Source organism: Salarias fasciatus, chromosome 12, assembly GCF_902148845.1.
Source record: "Salarias fasciatus chromosome 12, fSalaFa1.1, whole genome shotgun sequence".
Taxonomy (NCBI): Eukaryota; Metazoa; Chordata; class Actinopteri; order Blenniiformes; family Blenniidae; genus Salarias; species Salarias fasciatus.
In genome coordinates this window covers 26,904,010-26,927,072 of record NC_043756.1, presented here as the reverse complement: position 1 = coordinate 26,927,072, position 23,063 = coordinate 26,904,010, and the positions used below count along the sequence as shown (strand labels likewise).

The 23,063-nt window shown below is 43.4% G+C and overlaps 1 protein-coding gene across 2 annotated transcripts; it reads left to right on the top strand.

Moving 5' to 3' along the window:
- The first annotated feature begins 4,579 nt into the window (after positions 1 to 4,579).
- On the top strand, positions 4,580 to 17,035 carry LOC115398517 (tumor necrosis factor receptor superfamily member 10B-like). 2 transcript variants are annotated; one of them, XM_030105324.1, is made up of 10 exons: positions 4,580 to 4,690; positions 9,161 to 9,299; positions 9,388 to 9,516; positions 9,616 to 9,727; positions 9,843 to 9,934; positions 11,019 to 11,114; positions 12,028 to 12,068; positions 12,566 to 12,649; positions 14,364 to 14,397; positions 14,493 to 17,035. In XM_030105324.1, the coding sequence occupies exons 1-10, from the start codon at positions 4,673 to 4,675 to the stop codon at positions 14,786 to 14,788; spliced, it is 1,041 nt and encodes a 346-aa protein (XP_029961184.1). In that variant the 5' UTR covers positions 4,580 to 4,672; the 3' UTR covers positions 14,789 to 17,035. The 2 variants fall into 2 exon arrangements, with proteins under 2 accessions (XP_029961184.1, XP_029961183.1); XM_030105323.1 differs by having other exon boundaries at positions 12,566 to 12,823.
- The last annotated feature ends 6,028 nt before the right edge of the window (positions 17,036 to 23,063 follow it).

The following is a 23,063-nucleotide window of genomic DNA, read 5'->3' as shown; positions in this document are numbered from 1 at the left end:
GCGTTCCCCTCCATTCGGGAAGTGTTTCGTCTCCTGTGTTTCATCGACGTGTTGAAATGGGTTTTTTTGTTCTGTTTTTTTGAGCTCACACACAAACACACGGAAGCGTGTCCTCACTGTGTATACTGCTTCGATGTAAGATTAACTCTGTTTCATGAGATGAAAAAACAAAAAAGTTCACTGTCACCTGAGTTGGTCGGCTCCATGCTCTTTTCTTCTTCTTCTTCGCTTCACGCATGGCCTTGGGCTTCATATCACTATTCTTGTGCCTTGTTTAACAACTGTAAATGGTGAATGTTGTAAAGTACAGATGGGGATGACAAAAAAAGAACAATTAATCACACTGACATACATTTAAAGGTACTAGTTGAAAAAAGTATTTAAGATTATAATATTGAAATAGGCTGCAGAGCTTTTCTAGTGCTGAACTTCTATGTTTGGTAACGCCAGGGCAGCTTTGTGGTATATTGTATCTATAATTATGGACATTTTGGATGTTTTCTGTACAGTAGAATTTGCAAATGTATATGCAGCCTTTTGGAAATAAATGTACAGTTGAAAGATCAGCTCGTCTCATGGTGTTTTTTTCTCATTTTTTTTTTCTTTTTTTTTTTTTTCTTTTTGTGAATCTCATGATCTGTTATGTGAACAGAGATGTATCATGTGAAAGGAGCACAGCAAGGGGCAAAGCAAATCCTGCAAATCTGCAGGAAAATTTGTTTGTTTTCATTTTATTATTCCATACAAGACTGAGGCGTTAAGACATTGTGATCACAGGACTTGAGCTCCCGCCCCTGCAGACAAACATTCTTCCACTGCATTCTTGAGGAATTAAATAAAACGGCTCACCTGACGAATGACTCACTGATCAGAAATGCTGGACGGCTTCACCTGCAGACGGAGCTGCAGGGCGTGGCGCGAAGCTGCACAATACATAAATGGTAATAACCCTCTGCAAACAGCCTGTGGGGTGAAAGAAGGCCATATTAAGGCACAAATCACTCTGTTTGCAGAGCTGAGCCCATCAATACAAATATGGAAAGAGTGAGTCAGTCAGGATGGCAGCAGTGATTATTATCCCTGCTTTTTGTTTTACTGAAAAGCCTCCATTGGTGTGTATCGGTTCCATACACATGGTGTCTTAGGAGTCCTCTGCCGTCAGCTGGAAAGATTCACAGCAATACATTTCTATTATTTCAAGAGGATAAATCGCACCTGATTATAAAAAACAGGTATAGAAGTTCCTATTTGCCACTTTGGTGTCTTTGACTAGTTCTTTTCTCGACTGTTTGAGCTGCTTGGTTAGTGCAAACCAGTCAAACATTTAAACACACTATACACACACTTCTCATTTAATGTTCATTATCGGTTCTCACTCAAGGCGTCACAATAATCTTGAAAATATCGTGGTTGTTGATGGTGCCTGGAAAGTCTTCTGCTAAACTCATATGGTGAACAATTTCCTTTTAAGGTGGTGATTCGCTGCTTTTTTCATACAATCTCCCAAAAAGCTTTTTAAATCAATATTTTCCATCGTAAATGGGACTTATCCCAACATTTGGGGATATATCATTGGTTTGCCGTCATTCATATGACTGTATGTTATGAAGACATACATTTTCATCAAAAGTGGAGCATTCTGGTAGATTTGAATCCTTTTGGATGTCAGAGTGGATATTAACCTTTTATAATGAAATGGCGTTCAGGAAAATACCATAACTTTGAGTGATGTCATGGACGTTTTTCCCTTACTTACTGGTCTTTTATCGAATGAAATGGCTTGTCAATGTCAATAAAGCCAACCTCTGAATATGGAGTGAGGGTTTTTTTTCTCCATGTCACTTCTGGCACAAAGTCTGGAGACTAATTGATTTCTCTTTCTCTCGCAGTTTTGCACCCCACAGTTTTAACGTTCTCCTCCACAACACGACGAGCTTCTGCCTGAACCGTTCATTTCAGTGGATCCAGGAGGATTTCACTCCGAGCCGTGCTACATGCTACATGCTACATGCTAAAGAGTTCTCAGGCTCACACACCAGTGATGCTACATGCTTAACATGATTAAAGTGTGACTGATACTCATTAGCAGTGAGCTGGAGTGTGTGTGTGTGTGTGTGTGTGTGTGTGTGTGTGTGTGTGTGTGTGTGTGTGTGTGTGTGTGTGTGTGTGTGTGTGTGTGTGTGTGTGTGTGTGTGTGCGTGCGTGCGTGCGTGCATGTGTGTGAGGTGCACATGCAGAGGTGGTTTGCCATAATTCAGTAGGATGTATAAACGAGGCTTTGTGGTATTTAATCAGTACTCGTTTCGGTACTCGGTACCAGGAAGAAGCTAAACATTAGTGCTTCGACTCATCCTTTCAAAATTTGCAATCCTAATGGAAACATCATTTATCTCAGTTCACTCAGTCTTTTTGTGATATTATATATAATATTAATATGATTAAGTTGTGATTAACTTTTTGGCCCTGCTTAGGTTTTTCTTTGATGAGGTTCAGATCGGAAAATAGAGTTAAGTGGCTTCAGATGCTCCCAGAGGACAGTTTTCCTCTGCACCATGAGTCAGGAATATCTCCTTAAGGCCTTCAGTGCAACCTCTCTCCTTTGACTCCATATGAGAAGAAAAAAATATATATTTTCCATATCATTAGAATGGATCTGGACCCAGATCCAGCCAACGAGCAGAAAGTATTGAATTTAAAATTCATGCCTTATCAGGAAAAGAGCGTGGCTCAGAGGTTTCAGCCTCCTCCCTGGCCTTATCATCAAAAACACAAGTTGCGGCGGCACACGGGCGTCAGCGGTGCAGAAACCCAGAGACGCAGGCGTCGGGCTCTGAATGATTGTGCAAATAAAATGGGTAAAACCAGAAATGCAATGCTGCACTGCAGAAATGTAGAGTAAGATGTTGATGAGCTGCGGTGCACGGCGGGGCCTGTCGAGCGACCCAGCCGTCTCCATTCCTCAGCTCCGCCCGGCGGCCCATGAAACCATCCGTCACTCCACCCCGAGCCCAATCTTCGGGTCCCAAACAGCCGCAGCCGCTCAAAACCGCTAGATGGCTTCGGCTACAGCTCAGAGCGCCGCAGTCAGCCAGCCGAGACAGAGGTTTTATTCATTTTTTAGCGTTCTCCAGGCAACTCGCCGCTTCCTGTCGGGCTGCATATCTGCATGCTGCAGACAACTGTTCATTAGATAATGTTAAACTGGCACTCTTCAGGCATGGGCTTCGCTAAACGCTGCGATGATGGCCGACTACACACAGGCTGTGATGGGAAGGTTTCATATAATCGTGTCTGTTTTCCTCTGAGGGCCTGACAAGCTGGGAGAGGAACCGCTTGGGACTGTTCCTCACTCTGCAGCAGGCACTTCAACGCTGAGCTCATTCAGCTTGAAACCCATTGGGTTTGGTTCATACACACAGAGGATGCAGCACAGGACGTACTCATGAGAGTTTTATTTTTTTTTTTATTTCAATTACATGTTATATGCTTTTCAGAATTTACAAAGTAGAGTAGAAGTGGAGCTGCAGAGAGCCTCAAACACAAAACTTCACTCGAGTGCTTTGGATGTAAACAGATGCTAGACTGTCAACCTGCTGTAAAGTAGAAGTGTGTTTCAGCCAAACTCTTCATGCACTGAGTGACCTCGAACAGGCTGCTGCAAAGTTATGACGAACGCAGCTCCAGTTCCCTCACCCTGCTGGGGTCAGAGTTTCAATCAATATGTGGTTTGATTCATAAGGTAAGGTGTGTGTTGGACAAAAAAATAAATCTGGATTAAAAAAAAAAATCTCATTCTTTTCCAGGATTTTTCAGACAAGTTTGACATGTCACAAAACAACAGAAGAGAAATCTTGCATTAATCGCCGGGGAGAATTCCTTTGCTTCACACAGAATTAAAAATTAATATATACGAAGCTCACTGGTGACTAATGTAAGCACAGAATGGATGAAATCAACCAAAACACAGCAAACACTATTCACAGGGAGGAATTAAAGAGTCTCCTGGACACCGAAATGAAGGACATTTTAGCTTTTTTAACTATTTTAAGTCTTTTCTAAGCAGTGGGGTTAGGGTTAGGGTTTTATCCCTTCTTCCTTCCCTTTTAAAAATTATACTCATTTGATCATTTTTTTAAAATCATTTTAGTGTATTTTAAGCCTTTTTTAAATCTAAGATTAAAAATCCTTTTGAAAACGACTGTCGTGTGAAAATAAATTAAAAACAAGAAAATATTTTAATTTGAGTCTAATTTTCTGGTAAGCTTCAAGGAAACGCTGCATAAGAGCCAAATAGACACATGGCTCCAGAGCCGCAGGTCCCAGACCTCCGGAAGTCCAGATCCGTTCTAAATCGGGTCTAAACTGAGAATCCCTCTAAACCTGGTCTGAACGGGAGAAAATAAAAAAAAATGTAATTCATGAAGGAGAAGAAAACAGCTCTCCGTCTGAATGAACAGCCCTTGTAAACAGGTGATTTCACTCACAGTAAACAGCCTGTTGCGTCATGGGGGCTGCGCGATGGGCGTGGCTTCCGGCTACGTCACCACGTACCATGACATTAAGTCATTTTTTACCTGAGTTCCGAAGGAGCAGCACGCGCCGTCCGTGCGCCAGAACGTTTTCCGCTGTCTGTGTGTGAAATGAGCTGAATTCAGGAGTTCTAAAGAAGAAGATGAGAAGTTTTCTGCTGGTAAGTTCTGTTCAGTTCTTGTCTTTGGTCACAGTTGGACTTATTGATCCGCGGATGGATGCGAGACGCTCGGACTTGTCCCTGCGGCTTTTCGCTGACATGTCGCATTGACGTGTGAAAAGTTTTTCCTGAGGTGTGAAATTCCTCATAGCCTTAAAAAAAAAAGTTAACTCCCTCTTTCTTGAGCTGTTTTAGACTTAGACTGCTCAGTAGTGTCTGTCATAGATAGTTTGAGTGTTTTAACTTAATGAAAGAAAGAGCTAACCTGCACTGCGCTTCAGTTCCAAACTGGAGTCTTCCTGGTTTTCCTGCGCAGATCCTCATTGGAAAAATTGCTAATTTAAGAAATAAACTGATATTTCCGCCGAGAGACGCCCTTAACTCGAATTATGAGGCATGTGAATTATTATATAGGAAACTTTGCTCAACACGGGTGTAAAGATTTATAAAATATTGAATGAAACGGGGACTTTTGTAGCATTCTGAGATCAAAATACACTAAAGTTTCTTCCACCACCCGTCAAATGTGTTATTTAAGTAGTCAAATTTCAAGCATGTGGTTAAAAAAACCCCACATAAACCTAGATGTTTTAAATAATCTGCATATGTACTGATGATCACATGAAAGTTTTATTCATTTGGTTTGAATCAGACAAGTCGATTTCAGCTTTACTTTCAAGTAGGATGCACATCTTCCCACACAATCTTATTACTAATCTGGATTATTATCATTATGAACGCTCTAAGTAATTCATACATACATTTTTTTCCTTTACTTGCATGTAAAACTCTGTGGTGTTCCAAACTTATTTCATGCAAGTGTTTTGGCTCACTCATAATATATTGAGAAGTTTTTGAATACTTCGGCTTGAACATTTGTAGCAACAATATTATCATTTTCAGTTGGGTCCAGTCCAAGCAATGTGACTGTTGTTTTTGATTTAAAACTTTCTGGACTCTTTCGAGCTAAACCAGGCCTGCTAAACATAAGGTCCGTGGGCCAAAACCAGTCTGCAGTAGGTTCCAAGCTTGGGAAAAATTACAAAGAAAACGCTGAATTTATGACAAATTCCTTGAGAAACAGTGACCTGAGCTGACACATTGGCACTAGCAAATTCGTAGGCCCAATATTGTCAGGAGGCGCTTCACTGTATTTTACATCATTAAAATTAACTCTATCTTGATGTTGAAGTAATTTTCAGTCATAATTGATTATTTTGCTGAAATAGATGATTTTATCATGTAGCCTATACTCTGCACCATAACGAAAAAAAAAAAATTAAAGGTGCATTAAGGAGTTTGCACGTTTTATGCGAAACAACGGCCCCTGCAGGCCTTGGGCGTAACTGCAGCTCAGTGAAACACTCCTGCCTGTGGCTTGCGTCCATGTATGTGCACGGAAGAGGGGAACTAATTCCTCGCTCTTGTAGTAGCGCTCGAGTAAAATTTAGGTTTCTTTTGCCTGGTGCTGTCTGTGCTGGAGTTGTGGCAGTGCTAGAAGCCGGTCTTTTCTTACTTTCTGGAAGATCCATCCTCAATACTGCTCAGTTGTTGCTCGCTAAGCATCTGGCGGAGTAATGGCGGACAAAACGAAACCTAAGGAAATCAGGCCAGAGGGAGTGCGCATTACGTCACATCCTCTCAAATTCTCCCCCAACAAAGTTCTGGTGCCGGACCGGCACTGCAACTTTCAAGTGACAATTTAGTGCTGTTAGCGGTACTCGCAATGAATATGTCAGGGCACATTCTACACATCATTGAATATTTGTAACACACTTATGGTGGAAAATAAACATTTTTAAAGTTGAAAAACTCCTGAATACACCTTTAATTCTGAGATTATTATGGCACTGTTTTACCTGTCAGGATGAAATCGGTCTGTATGTGGCCGCTGAACTAAAATGTGTTTGACGCCTTTCATCTATAGCATGTTATTCTGTCACCTTTCACTTACTGGTGGCCTGAGATGGGAGAGAAAATGTGTGTGTGCGCATGTACTCAGAGATGCTTCTTGAGCAATGGAGTGCAAGTGTGTTTATTTCCTTATTTGGCTTTCTTCACCTCCTTTCCATGTTGCTGACTGTATTTGGAAGTAAGGTACAATGGGAATCATGTGACAGGTAGCTGGTAAATACTTTTCCTTTCCAGATAAAACCTGTTCTGCAGGTTTACAGTGATCTGTTTTTAAGATTTTTTTCCAGATTTGAATTATTGCTTCTGGTTCCATCGGGCTTCTAGTTGCTTCTGTGGACTTAAGACTTGTTGAAGGAAATTCCCCCTTCTTGTCAGTCACACCCACCTGCTTGGCTCCAGTGTTAGAAAAGTGTTGAAACTGCTGTGATGCAGTGTAGCGCCATGCATTGAGCTAATCACGCCACAGTGAAACGTTTAGGCTCCTCCCACACATCCGATGAGTAGTTTGAATCATTAAGAATAGTCAAACATGCTTTTTTACATTTAGCTTGAGGCTGTCATTATCAATGTCAAATACACAACTGTAAATGAATAATTCCAGTCAGGACAAGTCTGTGTTAATATGTAACAACAGGAGACTGTCAGCAGATTTCTCAACTTAATTCTCATCCCTGGTGTATTCAGCTTTAATCGGCTCACAGGAGATCATTAGACGAACTGAGATTACAGATTCCATAACGTGTGATCCAGCATTAAAAGTCAGGATCTCAGCTGCCGTTTATGTCCAAGCTACCCATGAACACTTTGTCCAAAAGCTAATTTTGTAAAAGCAGCACAGGCATCATTTTAGTTTTTTTTTTTTTTTTTTTTTTAAACCTCTTTTGACTAAAAATGAAGGTTTGGAAACATGCAAGAAACTAAAGAAATCGTTCAAAATCACAAAATGACACCATGCGGTGTGTTTTTATATTCTCTCATCCCATTTTTCAAAGTTCTTTAAATAAAATTGATGTAATTCCCCCAAACTGGTTCCACTGATGACAGAAGGATACAGATCATTCTAAGAACATTTGAATTAAATTAAAATACAATTGTGAACTTTCTTTCAAGGTAAAAAGTAAAATATAATTAATGGCATGCTTTAGTGAGTGCTGCCATGAATTCTTGTAAGGAGTTAATTTCTCCTTAATTCCTAAAGTTTGTTTTAGTTAGATTAGTTTTGACTCTTTACCGGCTCACCGTCGGATCTTTTACTGCTGGTTTGAGACACGATCGGCCCAGAGTGTGTGTCCTGACTGGGCTGAAGCTTTATCAGCGTCGAGCACATGTTCACCTGGAAGATTTCAGCTCGGTGTGTTCAGTGATTTCTGACCCACAAACACTTCTTTCCTTTCGTTCTCTTCATAATGCTTGTTTTTTTTTCCACTTAGCCTTCTTTCAACTCATTTTCTTTGTTTTCACGTTCTTTACATCTTTATCTCTAGTGTCCAAACTACGGCACGTGGGTCATTTTTGGCCTTTGGTTAATATTTCATTACAAAACTACAATTATCTATGACTTATACTGGCATCCTCTTTTTTTGAATTCTGAAATTGTCTCAAGAAAAGAAGCTGCAATGAGAGGCTAAATAAAAAATGTTTCTGCTGTTGACCAAAAATAATCGGACTAAAGTTCATCAGGAAGTGTTTTGTTTTTTGTTTTTGTTTTGTTTTTTTGCATACGAGCATCAATGGAGCATAACACAGGTCCCACGTCCACAAAAATGTACAAGTTTCTAATTAAATTTAAAAAAAAAAAAGTGCCGTTTAAACCTGGGTTTGTCAGGTAGGATTGTAAACTGAGCAAACAATAAAGTAAGGGACACCTGTGGGTGCATGTTACTTAAAAGCAAAACTCATCTCAATACGCACTTTTTGCAAAAGTTTCACTGATTGTCTGAAAACTAGCGTTTAAAGATTGTTGGATTTTTTTTGTTATAGATGTATTAAAGGTTTAACTAATCCTAATAAGTTGCTGCAGGATTACTGAGGGAAGTAAATGATCTGTGTCAGATGAGGGAGCGGCTTCCAGCTTCAGTTTGTCCGTATCGACTCTGTTGAAGTAAAACTTATGGGATGTGAACTTCATCCTCATTCTGTGGACCCATTTAAAGCCCTGTTGACTATGTTTGACTAGATTTCTGTTCTAAATACTTCTAATACATGAATATTGTGAAGTCACGAGTAGTGTGTGTTTGTATTTTGTTTAATTCTTTCATTAAATTACCAGCCATGAAGTCTGATAAGGCTCCGTTTACATGACGATGTTTCAAGTGAAAAGATTTTGTTTGGCTGACGTGTTACCTTTACTGGGCATTATGTTCCTTTATTCATGATAAAATCTGTTAAAGTGACTAAAAAATTGCATGTAAAAGTGCATGATTGACAGCTAAAAATAGCATGTTGGCCTGTGAACGGACTCGTAAAACACAGCCAACATTTTCCATTTTCTCACCTCTGTCGGTGAAAGATTCTCTTCCTGGTTTAATACGTTGCTCTTGGTTTTGTCTTCCACAGGTTTTCCTTGCGTGTTTGATTGTCCACACGGGGGCAGCCCCTCCCAGTTCGGGGCTCAACAGGACGCAGCGTGGCGCCCCCTGCAGGCCGGGTGTGGAGTACCGGCGCGGTAACCTCTGCTGCCTCCTCTGCCGAGCCGGTAAGACCCGACGGAGCGCCGCCGCTCCGACGCGCAGCCGCCATCTTCCCGGCGGGGATTCGTCTAACGGCGCCTCCTCTGTGTTCAGGGACATATGTGAAATCCCACTGCACCACGTCTGGGGCGGCGGGGCAGTGCGAGGAGTGCGACTCCGGGACGTACACCGAGCACGACAACGAGCTGACCAAATGTTTGCCGTGCACGCAGTGCCGCTCAGGTAATCCCGCCCGCACGCCATTGACCGCCAGCGGAAATGGAAAAATCAATGCGCCGCTATTCAGGCATTAACCAGGTGTGTTTGACGCCGCTCTCTCAGATCAGGAGCTGGTGAAGCAGTGCTCTCACGCCGAAGATGCCAAGTGTCAGTGCAGGCCGGGGAGGTTCTGCCACCCCGACGAGGCGTGTGAGGTCTGCAAGAAGTGCGTCCGGTGAGTGTAGAACACACAACACACCTGAGTCACCAAGACACTCTCATGATTCACCCCGCTGAATCTACGGCCGCTTCACGGTTCGTCTTCTTCCTTCTCTCTCAATCAAAACTAGGTGCAAACACGACGAAGAGGTGGTGAGAAACTGCACGTCCACCACCAACACGGAGTGCAAGAAGGTCCAGAGCAAACCCGACGCTCCCTCAGGTATGTACTGACTACTTACTCAACGGAAAGCACGTCGATGTCGTGTGTTTGTTTCACTAAAGATTCTCGTTCACATGGCAACTTTTTAAAGGGATGTCCGATTTGTGCAGATTGCGTTGCTGCATTTAAATTCGTCACTCCCACAACAGAAATGCGGCCATACTAAGAAAACAGTCCACTTAGATTATGTTTTCCTTCTCTCAACTTAAACTCTTCGGTACAAACAGGAAGTCTTCCATTCGGAATAAACGATCCTCTGATAGTATTTCACATGGTTTTAAAAAAACACAATGTCTGGAACTCACCAGACAATAACCAGCATCGTCCGAAAGCTTTTTTCTGGAGTTTGATTAAAACTATATAAGTTCTACACACATTTCCTCAAATCCCAGCAGGACATATATAACAAATGAAGAGAGAAATAGAGAATATGCAGCCTTTTTGTACTCGGCTGATTCTGATTTTCATGTAGAAATTCAGGATTTATAATGCAGCCATATTCTGAAGTATTATTTTTACCATCAGGTGCTTTAAATCATTTCACTGTAGCTCTGAATCGTCCTCATCGAGGTTCAGACAAGAAAGTTCGAAGAATGTGCAGAAATACTGAGATATTTAAAGAAAATCTGAGTATAAATACTTGGCTGCTCCATCATCAGTGTTGGTTTGTAACAAGCAGGAATGTTTCCATATAATAAAGCCAAATATTGTAATAAGACTTTCAGTTCTTTATTGTAGTTTCATCAGTTAAACATGAATAAAGTAGCTTTAAAAATCCGAATCAGACATTAATAACTGCAGACAGTCATGTAATAATGCAGAAATACTGCAGTATTTCTTAGTAGTAAGTTTGTTTTTTGCAGTTGTGCAGTTTGCTGACCAAAAATCGGTCTTGTGGAAGAGATGATTATGACATTCATTCACTGAGGAAACCAGTGCTGCAGCACTTTTTCAGTTGACTGCATTATTATCAGAGAATGGCCAAAACGAGTCGCTACATGGTCTTTTTTCCAGTTGTGTTCCAGTGGAGTGACGCTTCAGCGCTGTGCCGTTAACGGCTGTTGTCTCCTCGTCTTGTCCTCAGATTTCACCGTGGCGATCGTGGTGTGTGTCCTGCTGGGTTTGGCTGTGTGTGTCATCGTCGTATTAGGCCTCTACAAGTGGAGACAGAGGAGATCAGGTGAGTGAGACTGAATCCTTTCAACCCCGGTTCTCCACATGTCTGCTGGAATAAGCTGCATTTCTCTCAGGAAATGTTTCCTCTCCATTATCGCAATGTCAATATTTGCTTTACACACGTCGCAGAAGAACGACTGAATGGTGATAAGTGATTTTTTTTTTCTCCGTGCATTCAATCAATTCAAAGGAGCTGCAAATCCAAAATGAGTTTCGAAGGAAAAGTTGGATTATTACAGAAATGATCCCTAATTATTTTCAACCATCAGAGGCAAGAATGCTAGCAAATTTTAAAAAATGACAAAGAAAACTTTGATTTAATGTAAAAATAATCTAAAAATGAAAAGGAATATTTATTCGCGTTACATATGGAGGAGCTGAAGAGCCACGGGTTGAACACCTCTGGATTCGATGGAACAAATGAACGTGACGCATGTGACTGTAGAAAAGCTGCAGAACCTGCTGAAGCAGGCCTCGTGATCCGCCTCGCATTGGTATGAAGGGTATTCAGCCCGGCACCGTCCTGCAGGGGCGGATCCTCCGCTGTTCAGGCCAGACTGGGAAGGCGCTCGCTGTCGGCTGCTGGCAGCTCCGGTAGCATCCCTTCCATCTGGATCGCGCCTGGATGAAGCCCGTCGGTGAACCGTCCCCGCTCCAGCACGAACTGGCAGCGTGTTAGTGTAGATGTGAGCGATGAAAGTCCCCAGCGGCGCCGCCGGTCGGTGCAGCCAAAGCTGCCGGTTTGGACTGGCCGGAGTGCAGCAGTCACCCTCTGACCTCTTCCCCAACTCGGTGTAGATTTGATTGAAAGGAACGTAATGCGTATTTAGTTTTCCTAGAGAGCAAATGGCTGCTTGTGTGGGATTTTTAGGGGATTCCTGAGAAGTTATGAAATTCTCTTTGTGTTGTTTTCCCAGACCCCCAGCCTGATCTACCGGATTCAGTGAAGGCGGAGTTGGTGAGTCACTTCCTTCATGGACTTGAACAGACATGACGTACGCCACACGCTTCTCAAGTGAAAATTAAACATTTGTTCTATTTTGGGTGTCTGTTTACAAATGGACGGCGCTCAGAGCCACTGAAATGCTACTTTATTAAAACTGCTGTTAAGGTGAAACTTTTTGAGAACAATCCAACTCCATCTCCATGGAAACGTTTCCATCTTTTTAGCATTTCTGCTTATTCCATGTAAATAAATGACGCCGTTTTCCAAATGTTGCCATGTAATCACCAAACTTTAATGAAAGAAAAATGCTGTTTTCACTTGAAACATTGTCATGTGACGGGTTTTAGTGTCAGATTCCAGTCTGGGCTTGAGGGTGTTTGTCTGGGTTCTTCCATTTTCCTCTTGATGCTCTGCTCTCCTTTTCACAGAATGGATGAAGAAACAAGCTGAGGGTGATAAATTCTGCCTGAACTGATGTTTTTTTTTGTTTTGTTTTGTTTTTACTCAAGCAATACAGCTTCTCCTCAGTTGTGCGCGGGGACGCGGAGCCCTGGAGGCCCAGCAGCAACAATCTGAGCCTTCCCCGCCAACTGGTGAGAGTTCGACCCACAGCCGGTGTGGAGGAAGAGCGCGAACGTCTGTGCGAAAGCCTCACCAGCTCAGCCAGTAACTCCCAGCACAGCCTAACCGGCCTGCCCGCCCCCGCTGCCTCCCCCATGCCCGGCCCCCGAGCCGGCCTCGCCGCGCCCGGGCGGCCCGACAGGATGGTGAGAGCACGGCTCCTCTCCACCGCTCCTCTCCCCTGCTGCTTCTCTCCTGCTTCGCCTTTTCCCTCTGCGCTTCGCTGGATTAATTCAGCCGCGTCGTAGTAACACCCCAGCAGAAGTTTTCTGTTTTTACAGTTTGTGTGTGATCAGAGTGGGATAAAACTCCTCCTTCAGATTTACTGTCAGAGAAATGAAATCTGTCTCCTTAAATCTGGACGAATTGGTCCAAAAGAATCTCAACTCGTACTGGCGCCACTCGCCATTGTGAGGTTTAGGGTGTGGTTTACACTGAATTTCTCTTAAACGAGAAGAATCTCTGAAGTTTCTACAACTTTTTATTTTTTTCAGATTCATTCATAAGTTGTCTTGTTTCAGAGGAACAGTATAACCTCTGAACTGCAGCATCTTGATTATGTTTTCATATAGTGTGCATATTATACAGGTTATTCTGAGTCATCTGAGGAGACAAAGGTCACACGGGTGCACATGTTTAGTTAAAACCTCAAATTTTATTGGCTTATGCTAAACAAAAATCCTTCATGATTCAGTGATGAGACTCTTCGTTGGTTTTGGCAGCTTTTCATTTCACAGGGTTTCCTCTGGTTCATGCTCATGGTGTCGTTTCTCCTCATACTTGATAATGACTGTTCTGTCACAAAGAAAGCTTAAACACAAATAATCTATGTTTCCGTCCCGAGCCATTTGTTTTGTAGTCACACTCAAAATCCACCCTCGCTCCCATCAAAAGCCTAAACCCTCCCTTCCTTTCCCCGCCCCCGCCCGTGATTCCCCCAGTTGTCTCAGTGGTGAACAATCGGACCGACCTGAGTCACGGCGAATCGCAGCGCCGCAGTAAACGACGAAGCGCGGTGACTCACTTTATGATTTGCTGCCACGTTGCTCAGGTTTTCAAGCTTCCGTCAATGCCGCCTTCACGCTAAATCAACAGTAAAACTCCCCGCTGGAGACACGAGGACGTGAACCCGGTCTGGATTTACTACATCGAGCAGAGTCCAACATGTCTTCTGTCTTAGATTTCTGAAGTCTGTTGATCATTGATGGAAACTGAAGCCAGTCAGTACCGGATTAACATCCACTGCTGGCAGGAAATTTTCACTCACGTGTCCCGAGCGGAGGTGTCACAAGCTCATAGTTATTCAGTAGTAAATCTTTGGTTTAGTTTTGAAGTAGACATTGTTTTCACGTCTAGAACAAATAACAAATTTAGGCTTTAAATTTCAAGGCACTATTCTACCTGTCCTCTCTGCGGAAGGCCACCACAGCATCCAAGGCCCCGTTTACATGGCGTTTCAAGTGAGCAGTTGTCGTGGAAACGGACACCCAGAACACTACTTTCTGAATCAAAGATTTGATCGCTCGCTCAACCCGATGCGTCACCAGGGGAGAGATCCTCTCTGACTCTGCTCTCCTGCTCGTGTTTCTGTGCTGGCTGCACGTTTTGCTGCTGCCATCGAGTGTCTGAATCTGAATCCGTCCAGGACTCAGGTTTTCACTCACTGCTTCTCTCCTTCTCATGCAGGAAGAGGAATTCCCAAAGCTTGTTCCTTTGAAAGGTAAAGCGTTTTAATCCATCGACTAACTTCTTACCTGAAGATCAAGACGGAAGCAGTTGACTGACTTGAGAGTGTGTATTTATGTGTGTGTGCAGGCGAGGAGTCTCTCAGGGCGTGCTTCGAGTACTTCGAGGACCTCAGCATGGACTACTACAGGCGGTTCTTCCGTTCTCTGGGAATCAGCGACAACGTCATCAAGAGCTGCGATCACCAGCAGTACGAGGACCGCATCCACGAGCTGCTGAACAAATGGGTGGAGAAAGAAGGGCGAGACGCCAGCCTCAACCACCTGCTCAGGGCTCTGCTGGACCTCAGCCAGAAGCTGACCGCCGAGACCATCAAGGATCGGGCGCTCCACGCCGGACACTACCTCTGCGAGGTTCAGCACTAGCCGGGCCGGATCGCCCCGTTGGTGAAGTTAAACAGTGTTAGCGGTCATGATTGTGACTCCTCCCACTGCCAGTTTTCAAACGGCAGAGCTTGACTGAAGTGGCCCTGTAAGCATTTGATCAGGTCTGAATCTTCAGCGTTAAGCACCAGGCTGCTACTGGAGTTATTTCTTCTTGGTAGTTTCAGGTTATTCTGCCTCAAACACAAGTTAAAAACGCCTGAAACACTTGTTTTTTAGTGCGTTAGACTCAACCTGCTGTTCTGCTTCCTGTGCATCGTTGACTGCACTGGACATCACGGCTGTGATGAGAGTTTTGGTGGGATTTCCTTCCAGCAAGCTCTTTTCCTTTAAAAGCAGTTTCTTTAAAATTTTCTGTTGTATATTTCAAATCAGCAAGTTTTATGAATGAAAGCTGCTTAAACTGTCCTATTTAAACTTGTTCACTGTGACTCGATCTAGCTATTCAGGATCAATGAGCTAAAGGTGTGTTCTGTTGTTAAACTGGAGAATAGTTTGTTTAAACGCTGGATTATACACGTGTTCATTGATCAAAGCAGCTTATCGTCAGTGGAGATTCTCGTTTGCGCTGCCATGTTTCGGGTTCCTGTCGTTACATTTCAGCCTTAATCGCAGCTGTCAGTTTTACCAAATCGCAGGTTCTGCTCAGGTTTAACCATCGCGCTCCAAGCCTGTTCTTTTCTCCCGAGAAGTAGACGTGTGTGTCGTAACACTCCGCCTGCTGCCCTCGACGTTTGAATGGATGTAATCCAGAGTTAATCCCAATGTTACAGAGTTTTGGTTGCTTCCTGGTCATTCAGATCCAGGTTTGTTTCTTTCTACTGAACTAAAATACAAAAGGCCAAAATAAACAATACTGTGTGGATAGATCTTTGTTTTACATTTATGAGGACCAATAATGGAAAATGATGCCTTAAATTATTTTTTTTCCTCAGGGAATTCATGTAAAATGTTTTTGATCTTAAAGGTACAACATGACAATGTGCGTCATCTCTCTTTTGAGCATTAGGCGGCAGTAGTGAGACATCGAATTACTCCGTTTGTCTTCTTTCATTAGAGTTTGGCTTTTGCCACGTATTGATTTTGACTGTTTCGAATCCGGGTTTTCAGCATAAGAAAGCCACCCAGAGTAAAGCTGGATAAGATGGAACTGCATCCACTTGCTATGGAAACCTTTTTTTTTTTCTTTATTGATACCAAGCACTGAAATCTTTCATTTACTACAGGTTACAGATTAGCTTACTAACTTCAGCGCACGTGTCTGAAACAACACGTCAATGTAATGTCATGGCTGCTGCTGTCTTTTATACGCTTATTTAAAAGTTTTGCATAAAAAAAATGAATGAATTTGTATTTAAGTCAATTACACTTGGAGTTTTCATGTAACCGTTTGTTTATTGTTAAATTTATACTTGAAAATTGGACATTGTCCTCATTTTGAAAGTCAGTTTTCTTTACAAAATGTTTTTTTTTTCTCCTCTTAAAGCTCCCCTAATGTGCCATCAACTAAACGTCTCTCATTTGATGATTACATTTGAATAGTTTTCCGTCACGCCAAGGCTTTGCGTTTTAAAAGAAAACCAATCAGGAACTTGTTTTGAGCTGATAAACTCTCCACACTTGATCTCAATAGGAGCCATCTCGGCTGTTACAGTGTTTTAAAGCGTGTGCTGGAGAGATAACGGCCACCGCGCCTCGCCGCTGGACTTTTAACCAGTGCATGTAGGAAAATAAGGCGTGACGGAGGTGACTCACACTTTCCTCACAGACACTTTTCTCGTGAGTGATAAATACGTGGTGACGATTTGGCCTCTTTTCCCTTTTTGACGGTGGTTTGGTTCTTCTCTCTGAGTCCACGAAGCGAAATCAAATGAAATGCGTCCATGATTAATGCTCTCATTTCCTGATGCGCCCTAAAGCCTGCCGAGATTAAAACCCATCGTCATTTTTATTGTAACCACCAATAAATCTGTAGATTAATCTCTGGAGCTGCTGGTAAATTTTATACGTATATATTTTTGGAATTGCCGTAAGAAGTGCACTACAAGTTCCCACAGCCCAGAGGAGTCCTCGGTCTGCGTCTGCAGCGGTTCTGAGAGGCGACAGTTTGAATGAAGATGTTCAGTAGAAGATGTGAGTGTCAGCTTAGTGCTACGTATGGTACAAAACATTGTTTGTCATCCTGAAATCGATGTGCTTTGTACTCGAGCCCTGGAAAATAAAGCTCCATGAAGCAAACTTTCTCAAGCTTCTGTCTTTTTTTGCAGACCACATTTTTATCATCAGTTTAATGAGGATCAAATTCAGGAAGCAAATGAAGAGCTGCAGCATGAATGTGTCTTTAGAGGTGTGTCTTTAAAAGACCTGGAAATGGACGTGTTTTCACTGATGTGAGTCTCAACTCCATGAAGTGTGTCCTGAACAGAAACTGAGGTACCAAAGACCTGAGAATCGGCTTTTGTTGAGCTTGCATGTCATTGGGTTTAATTGTAAAGCAATTAGAAAGTACACTTGAGGCTAAGTTGTCCCTCTGATGTACCCTTTGACTCTGAAAACACATCGTTTATGTAGAGTTGGAACACAAATCAGGGGGTCCACATGTCCAAAACGTAACGAAACTGTGTTAACGGGGCCAAAGTGACTGTTATCAGTACTGCTATTGAAAGTTTAAAGAAACTCTACAATTAGAAATGTAAATGTGCTTCAACCGTGGCAACAGAGCCCCACCATTTTCACAAAGTGGATTCATGTTTTCAAAAAGTTGGCTTTTCAGTGGCTCTGAGCACCGTGGTCATGTGAACGGAAGCCCAACATGCAGCGAGAGCTATGCCATGTCAACATCGTGTTTCACACAGTGCTCATCATTCCAGAGAAGGAGTGACTTCGCCGGGCTCATTCCTCGATGTCAGATATGTCTTTTCACGCAGAACTTGGCAGCTCATCAAACCCATTCACATGATCACTATTATCCGAGCTGCTGTGTTGAAATAACTGGGATTGTTTCTTGTGCGGAGGACGTGTCGCTCCATTGTAGCGCCGCTGGAAGTTGCGTCAGGAGGGCCGAGGCCAGAGGATGGCTGCAGAGCTCCACCCAGAACCCCGAACAAAGGAGCCTCTGTGCGTCTGGGAGGACGTTCTCGACATGACTCAGCAGGTGAACGAGCAGAAAGTCTCCTGACAGAAGAGAGACTTCTGTCCTGTGAGTTCCCACATCCATCTGCCCTCAGGTGCTGCTCCGACTCCCCTCCGCTTGACAGTCATGTCAGTGGTTCGCCGCCTCATTTTCCCCCTCATTCTTCATTGAGCAGGTCGGCCGCCGCTTAATTCGCCCCCGAGACGAGTGTCTTTCCCTTACATTACCGTTATGAATGTTGATGGGCTTCAAGCGTGCGCCGCCGGTCGGCTTGCCAGCCCCTCCATCCAAGAAAAGCCGGCGCGTTTAATAGAAGTGTCACCCAAACGTTCGGGGTAACTGATCGCGGCGCCGCAACAAATCCGCTTTCTGACTCCAATGCATCAGGCTAATGCCCGCTAAGAACGCCATCAAGCATCCTGTCGCGGTCATCTAGTGCGGCGGCCAAATTACCGCTCGGGAAAGGAGGTTTGAAGGTACGTATCTATTAACGATCTGAGAGCCGGGCCGCTCGCCGCCCGCTCCGCTCTTTGTTACATGAAATAAAAGTGTGTCTGACTTTGAGGAATCAGTCTGTTGCTTCAGCAAAGCTCCCTCTTCGACTCCATTTATTATTTTGAGGGAAAAATGAGTCTGAATCAAACGGATCGCAGCACTTCGGTGGACGAATATGGGAACTACTTTTCTCAAGCTCCATTATTCCTCTTCACACTGAGTTAGTGTGAACGGCGTCCAGCAGAAAATCACAATCTTTACACTTCAAGTTGAAATTTGGAACAAATGCAATCAGACAGAAATTCATTGAAAAATTGATAAATTCAGTGTCCGTTCTTTCAAAACTTGGCTCACCCAGTGTCTTCAACGTGAATTATGAGGGTTATAGGTCGTCCTATCGAGTGTACCCACCGTTTCACACATCAACTTTAATCATTCACTTGACATTTTGTGATAGCCTCAGTCTTTAGTCAGCAGTTTTAAAAAAGTGCAGGTCAAATGCTAACAACTGAGAAAGATTTTATGTGTTTGGCAGTTTGATGAGAGTTGGGTCAGGATGGAGGATTTTCAGGAATTATCCACATGCTAATGAAGGAAGCACAACCTCCTGTTAACAGCGGAAACTGAGAACTTCTATTGCGTTTTGAGTGTCTCTTTATACGACAGCGGTGCTCGGAGTCTCTGAAAACTCAACTTCTTGAAAACGCTCCAACTCTGTATCTGTGTAAATATTGGAATTGAAATTTTTTTCCACTTTAAAAGGGCCTTATTAAAAGAAAGCTTTATGTTTCTTAAAATTTTACTCGTTTGATTCCTAGGTGTGTGTTTTGTTTTGTTTTTTGTAACGTCACGAAGAAAGCAGTCAAGTTACCAGATTTCTTCATCAGGGAATCTCAGATTTGTTGATTCTATATTGCTGAAGCTATGTTGCTGCTCGGACTCTCGTCCTATTTAAACACTACCAACCTTCGTTTTAAAGGTTTTCATTCTTCTGGATTCTTGTATTCTCTTTAAGGTGCAAAGACAACAAACGACTCAAAACAACATGACCTGTATTTGTTCTACATTGTTATGTCCGCCCTAAAAGACAGAAACTGGTTTTTCAAACAGCCCTGCTTCAGACGACACACTCCTTCCTGTGATAATACACACTCTCAAAAGAGCCTGACGACTGGAAACAAGACGTGAAGCTCAGGTGCACACACGAGAGGGATCAATCAGGAACAGTGTTTGATCCCGCTCGCGAAGATAAAGCAGAGTCACGACTGCCGGAAGACACGGAGATTCAAAGGAGACGGCGCCTTGTGATGGCTGAGTCACGCTCGCTCTCTGACATGTTTTCACTGATATGATTCCACTCCGTTAACGGAGCCGGATTATGTGGTGGAAATAGAGGCGTTCAGCCGTCGTCTCAGACAGCAAAATGATACTGATGGGTCTCTGGGAGTAGATCTTGTCAGATTCCTCCTCTATACTTCCAGATAATACTGAGATAACGGAAATCCTCTGTGTGCGATACTGATTAAACTGCTGGAGATCATTGAAGGCAACACACAAACGTGATGGAATATATGAACAAACCGTCATCCACAGATGTGGATTTGCGTCTCACTAATGAGCTTTGCAGTGGATTAATGAGTGATATACCATACTGCTGGATTACAGCGTGATGCTCAGCTGGTCATAATTACCATTTCAAATCAGCGATCTTGCAGCACATACGGTTGATGGAGCCGCTTCACGCAGTGATGCTAGCTGTAAGGCGCTAACGGGTCGGCGTGCCGCTTCCAAAACTTCTGCATTAATCAGACCGTCGTCATGGATTCGGCTCAGTTTAAGGCTCTTTTTTACCCCCATCTTTCACCCCCTCAGAGATTCAGCAATTTGACTGCCGTTTCCTGTGATTATTGGTGAGACCCCAAGAAGCCCAGCTGCCACTCCACAGACTTCATTCTCATTCTGCGATAACAGCTCCATTGGCTCCGCGCAGCTGCCAGTGGCATCCACCATCCGAAGGCAGAGTCCCAAAGCCTCTTGTCTGAGCGTGTGTGTGTGTGTGTGTGTGTGTGTGTGTGTGTGTGTGTGTGCGTGTGTGTGTGTGTGAGAGAGAGAGAGAGAGATGGTGAGAACCAAAAGGCCTTTGGGACCACACTGACATCCAGTCGTGATATTTCCACCGGTTTCCTTTTGGAGGAGAGCGCGGCTCTTGAGTTGTTCCCCCATCGCTCGCGACACAAAGCCCGTAATGCGGCGGCGCTCGGTTAGCGTGCCCTCAATTCCAAATCGCATTTTCACCACCATTGTCCCTACAAGAATAAATTAGATTTGCTGGAAAATGATCCCGCACAATTCCCATGTGAGCGCCGTTTCCGACGAGCGGCGGGTACTTGTGGGTGAATGGGGCCTGATTTTTGGATGAAAGCTATGATGATCACTACATTCAGGCCAAGGAAGAAGGAGATAAAGCAGCTTGCCGGTCTTGATGCCAAGAGTTCTGGTTATCAGTGTAGAGAAGAGAATAAAAAACACAAAAAAGACTTCCATATTTCTTTTTGTGGGGGGTGGTCTCGGGTTTTCTACACAGAACTTGAAGGACAGTCTATGTGAAAAGGAGCTTCAGAACATACTGCCTCTCTGGAAACAAGAAGAGATGTTCCCCGTCTCTTAATCTCAACCTGTTATACTGATGGAAATCTTACCGGTGAATACATTTTAAAAGGTAGAAAGGTCACAGTGGCAGAACCAGCGATGTCTGTCAGAGGAGGTGGGACGGCGGGGGGTCATATCTGATTCACGGAGTCAGCTTTTCTCCTCGCCGCCGACAGAGCGACTCGGCGCCATAGATCAGCGAGACTTCACACATTTCTACTTGACTTCTGGGTTTGCCCCAGGACAGAGTCGTTTACTCCGCACGTTCTGTGGCACGATAAACCAAATGTCAGGAGTCGTGGCGGTGCTCGTATTTCCAGGGAGCGCGGCGAGTTTTCTGACCTGCTCTAGTCTGTAAAGTCACGATCTTAAACCGGCGAGCGGCAAAGTCCTGAGTAAAATTCATTATTATCACCGTTTCAACAAGCAGGAGACATTTAACAGCTCAGCCCCTCAACCCAATGAACCTTCTGAAAAATTAACATGGCTTTCACCGTTTCTGTTACCGATCATTTTCTGAGACAAAAACGTAAAAACGATCTTGAAACGCTGGTGTTGAAGTCGTCAGACTTCCACCGGCTCACTCAGCTCTGATTTTTATGCACAGCTTCGCAGCAAAAAACACTTTCAATTTTAAAACAGGTAAGCATTTATCAGAAAACACCTTCCGTGCCCTGAAGCGTTCACCATCTGCTCCATCACAAAGAGCACCAACAGCTCGTGCATGAGGGGAGTGTGTGTCCACCGTGTGTGTGCGTGGATTCCTTTGTGTCCCTTCAGCAGTTTCATCCCAGCAAATGTGCAGCAGACACCTTGAATCCCCCCGTATGCAGACATGTGAGGGGTGATGAATAATGTGTGTCACATGGTGATCTGAGAAACATCTGAGTGTGGGACGGTGCTGCTGTGGTTACCACCGAGCACCAACGGAAGAAAATATACAGAGAGGGAGCACAAGGAGTGGATGTGTTCGAAAGGTCAGGAGTTTCTGGCTCATACTGTGAGATCCAGAAGATACTGTGGAATAAACTGTGCGCTTTAATTATTGATGTTCTTTTCACTCTTGTTTCATCATATTTCAGTGCAGGGTTGTCAAACTCATTTCAGTTCAGGGGCCACGTTGTTTGATTTTTTAGCAAGATTGATTTTATTTGATCAGTTCAAATTACTTTATAATGAGTGAAAGTCTTGCCGCTTCATTCAAACAATAAAACAGGATGAAAAGTCACTTTGAATGTGGAGGACCGCCTGCTGCAGACATCCTGACTAATACTGCCTCCAGGTGGAGCTGAAACACAACACATCTCTGCAGGTCGCGTGCAGCCCTTTTCTTCTTCTTCTTCTTCTTCCTCCTCCTCCTCCTCCTCCTCCTCCTCCTCCTCCTCCTCAATCCGGACAATTCCAGTCTGTTTTATTGGCTGCAATGCCTCATGGGTTTATTGTTATATTGTTTGGTTTTCTTCTACTGTAAATGCATTTGTATGAAGTGTTTCCATAATAATTCTTTATGAGAGCTGAATTTCATGTTTTATCCAGTCAAACTGCATATTTACAGATATGGCAATGAACAGGTGCTGTTTTTTCAGGTATCTGCACTTCATGAGATCATTTTTCTTACATCTGCAGACACACATCTGAACTTTTCTTCTACTTCTTTTTATCATGCAAAAGCTACAGGAGACAATTTGAAAGTAGTCAAGTTGCATTATATCTGCCCAAACCACTGGTTTTTGTTAAAAAAACAAAGAGAAATTCAGTTTTACATGAAATCCAACCAGGTATTGTTTTTTTTTTCTTTTACTTTGATAAATGATTTGGCTATGTGAGCTACTTGTATAGATATAGAAGGTATTTGTACATCACTTGATTAAATAACGTGGGAGCTTATTGAGAACGTTTCAAACGTGTAGTCACAATGAAGCGGTTCAAGGTTTATAAATATGAGAATACAAGACTACATCTCCCATAAAGCCTTGCGCG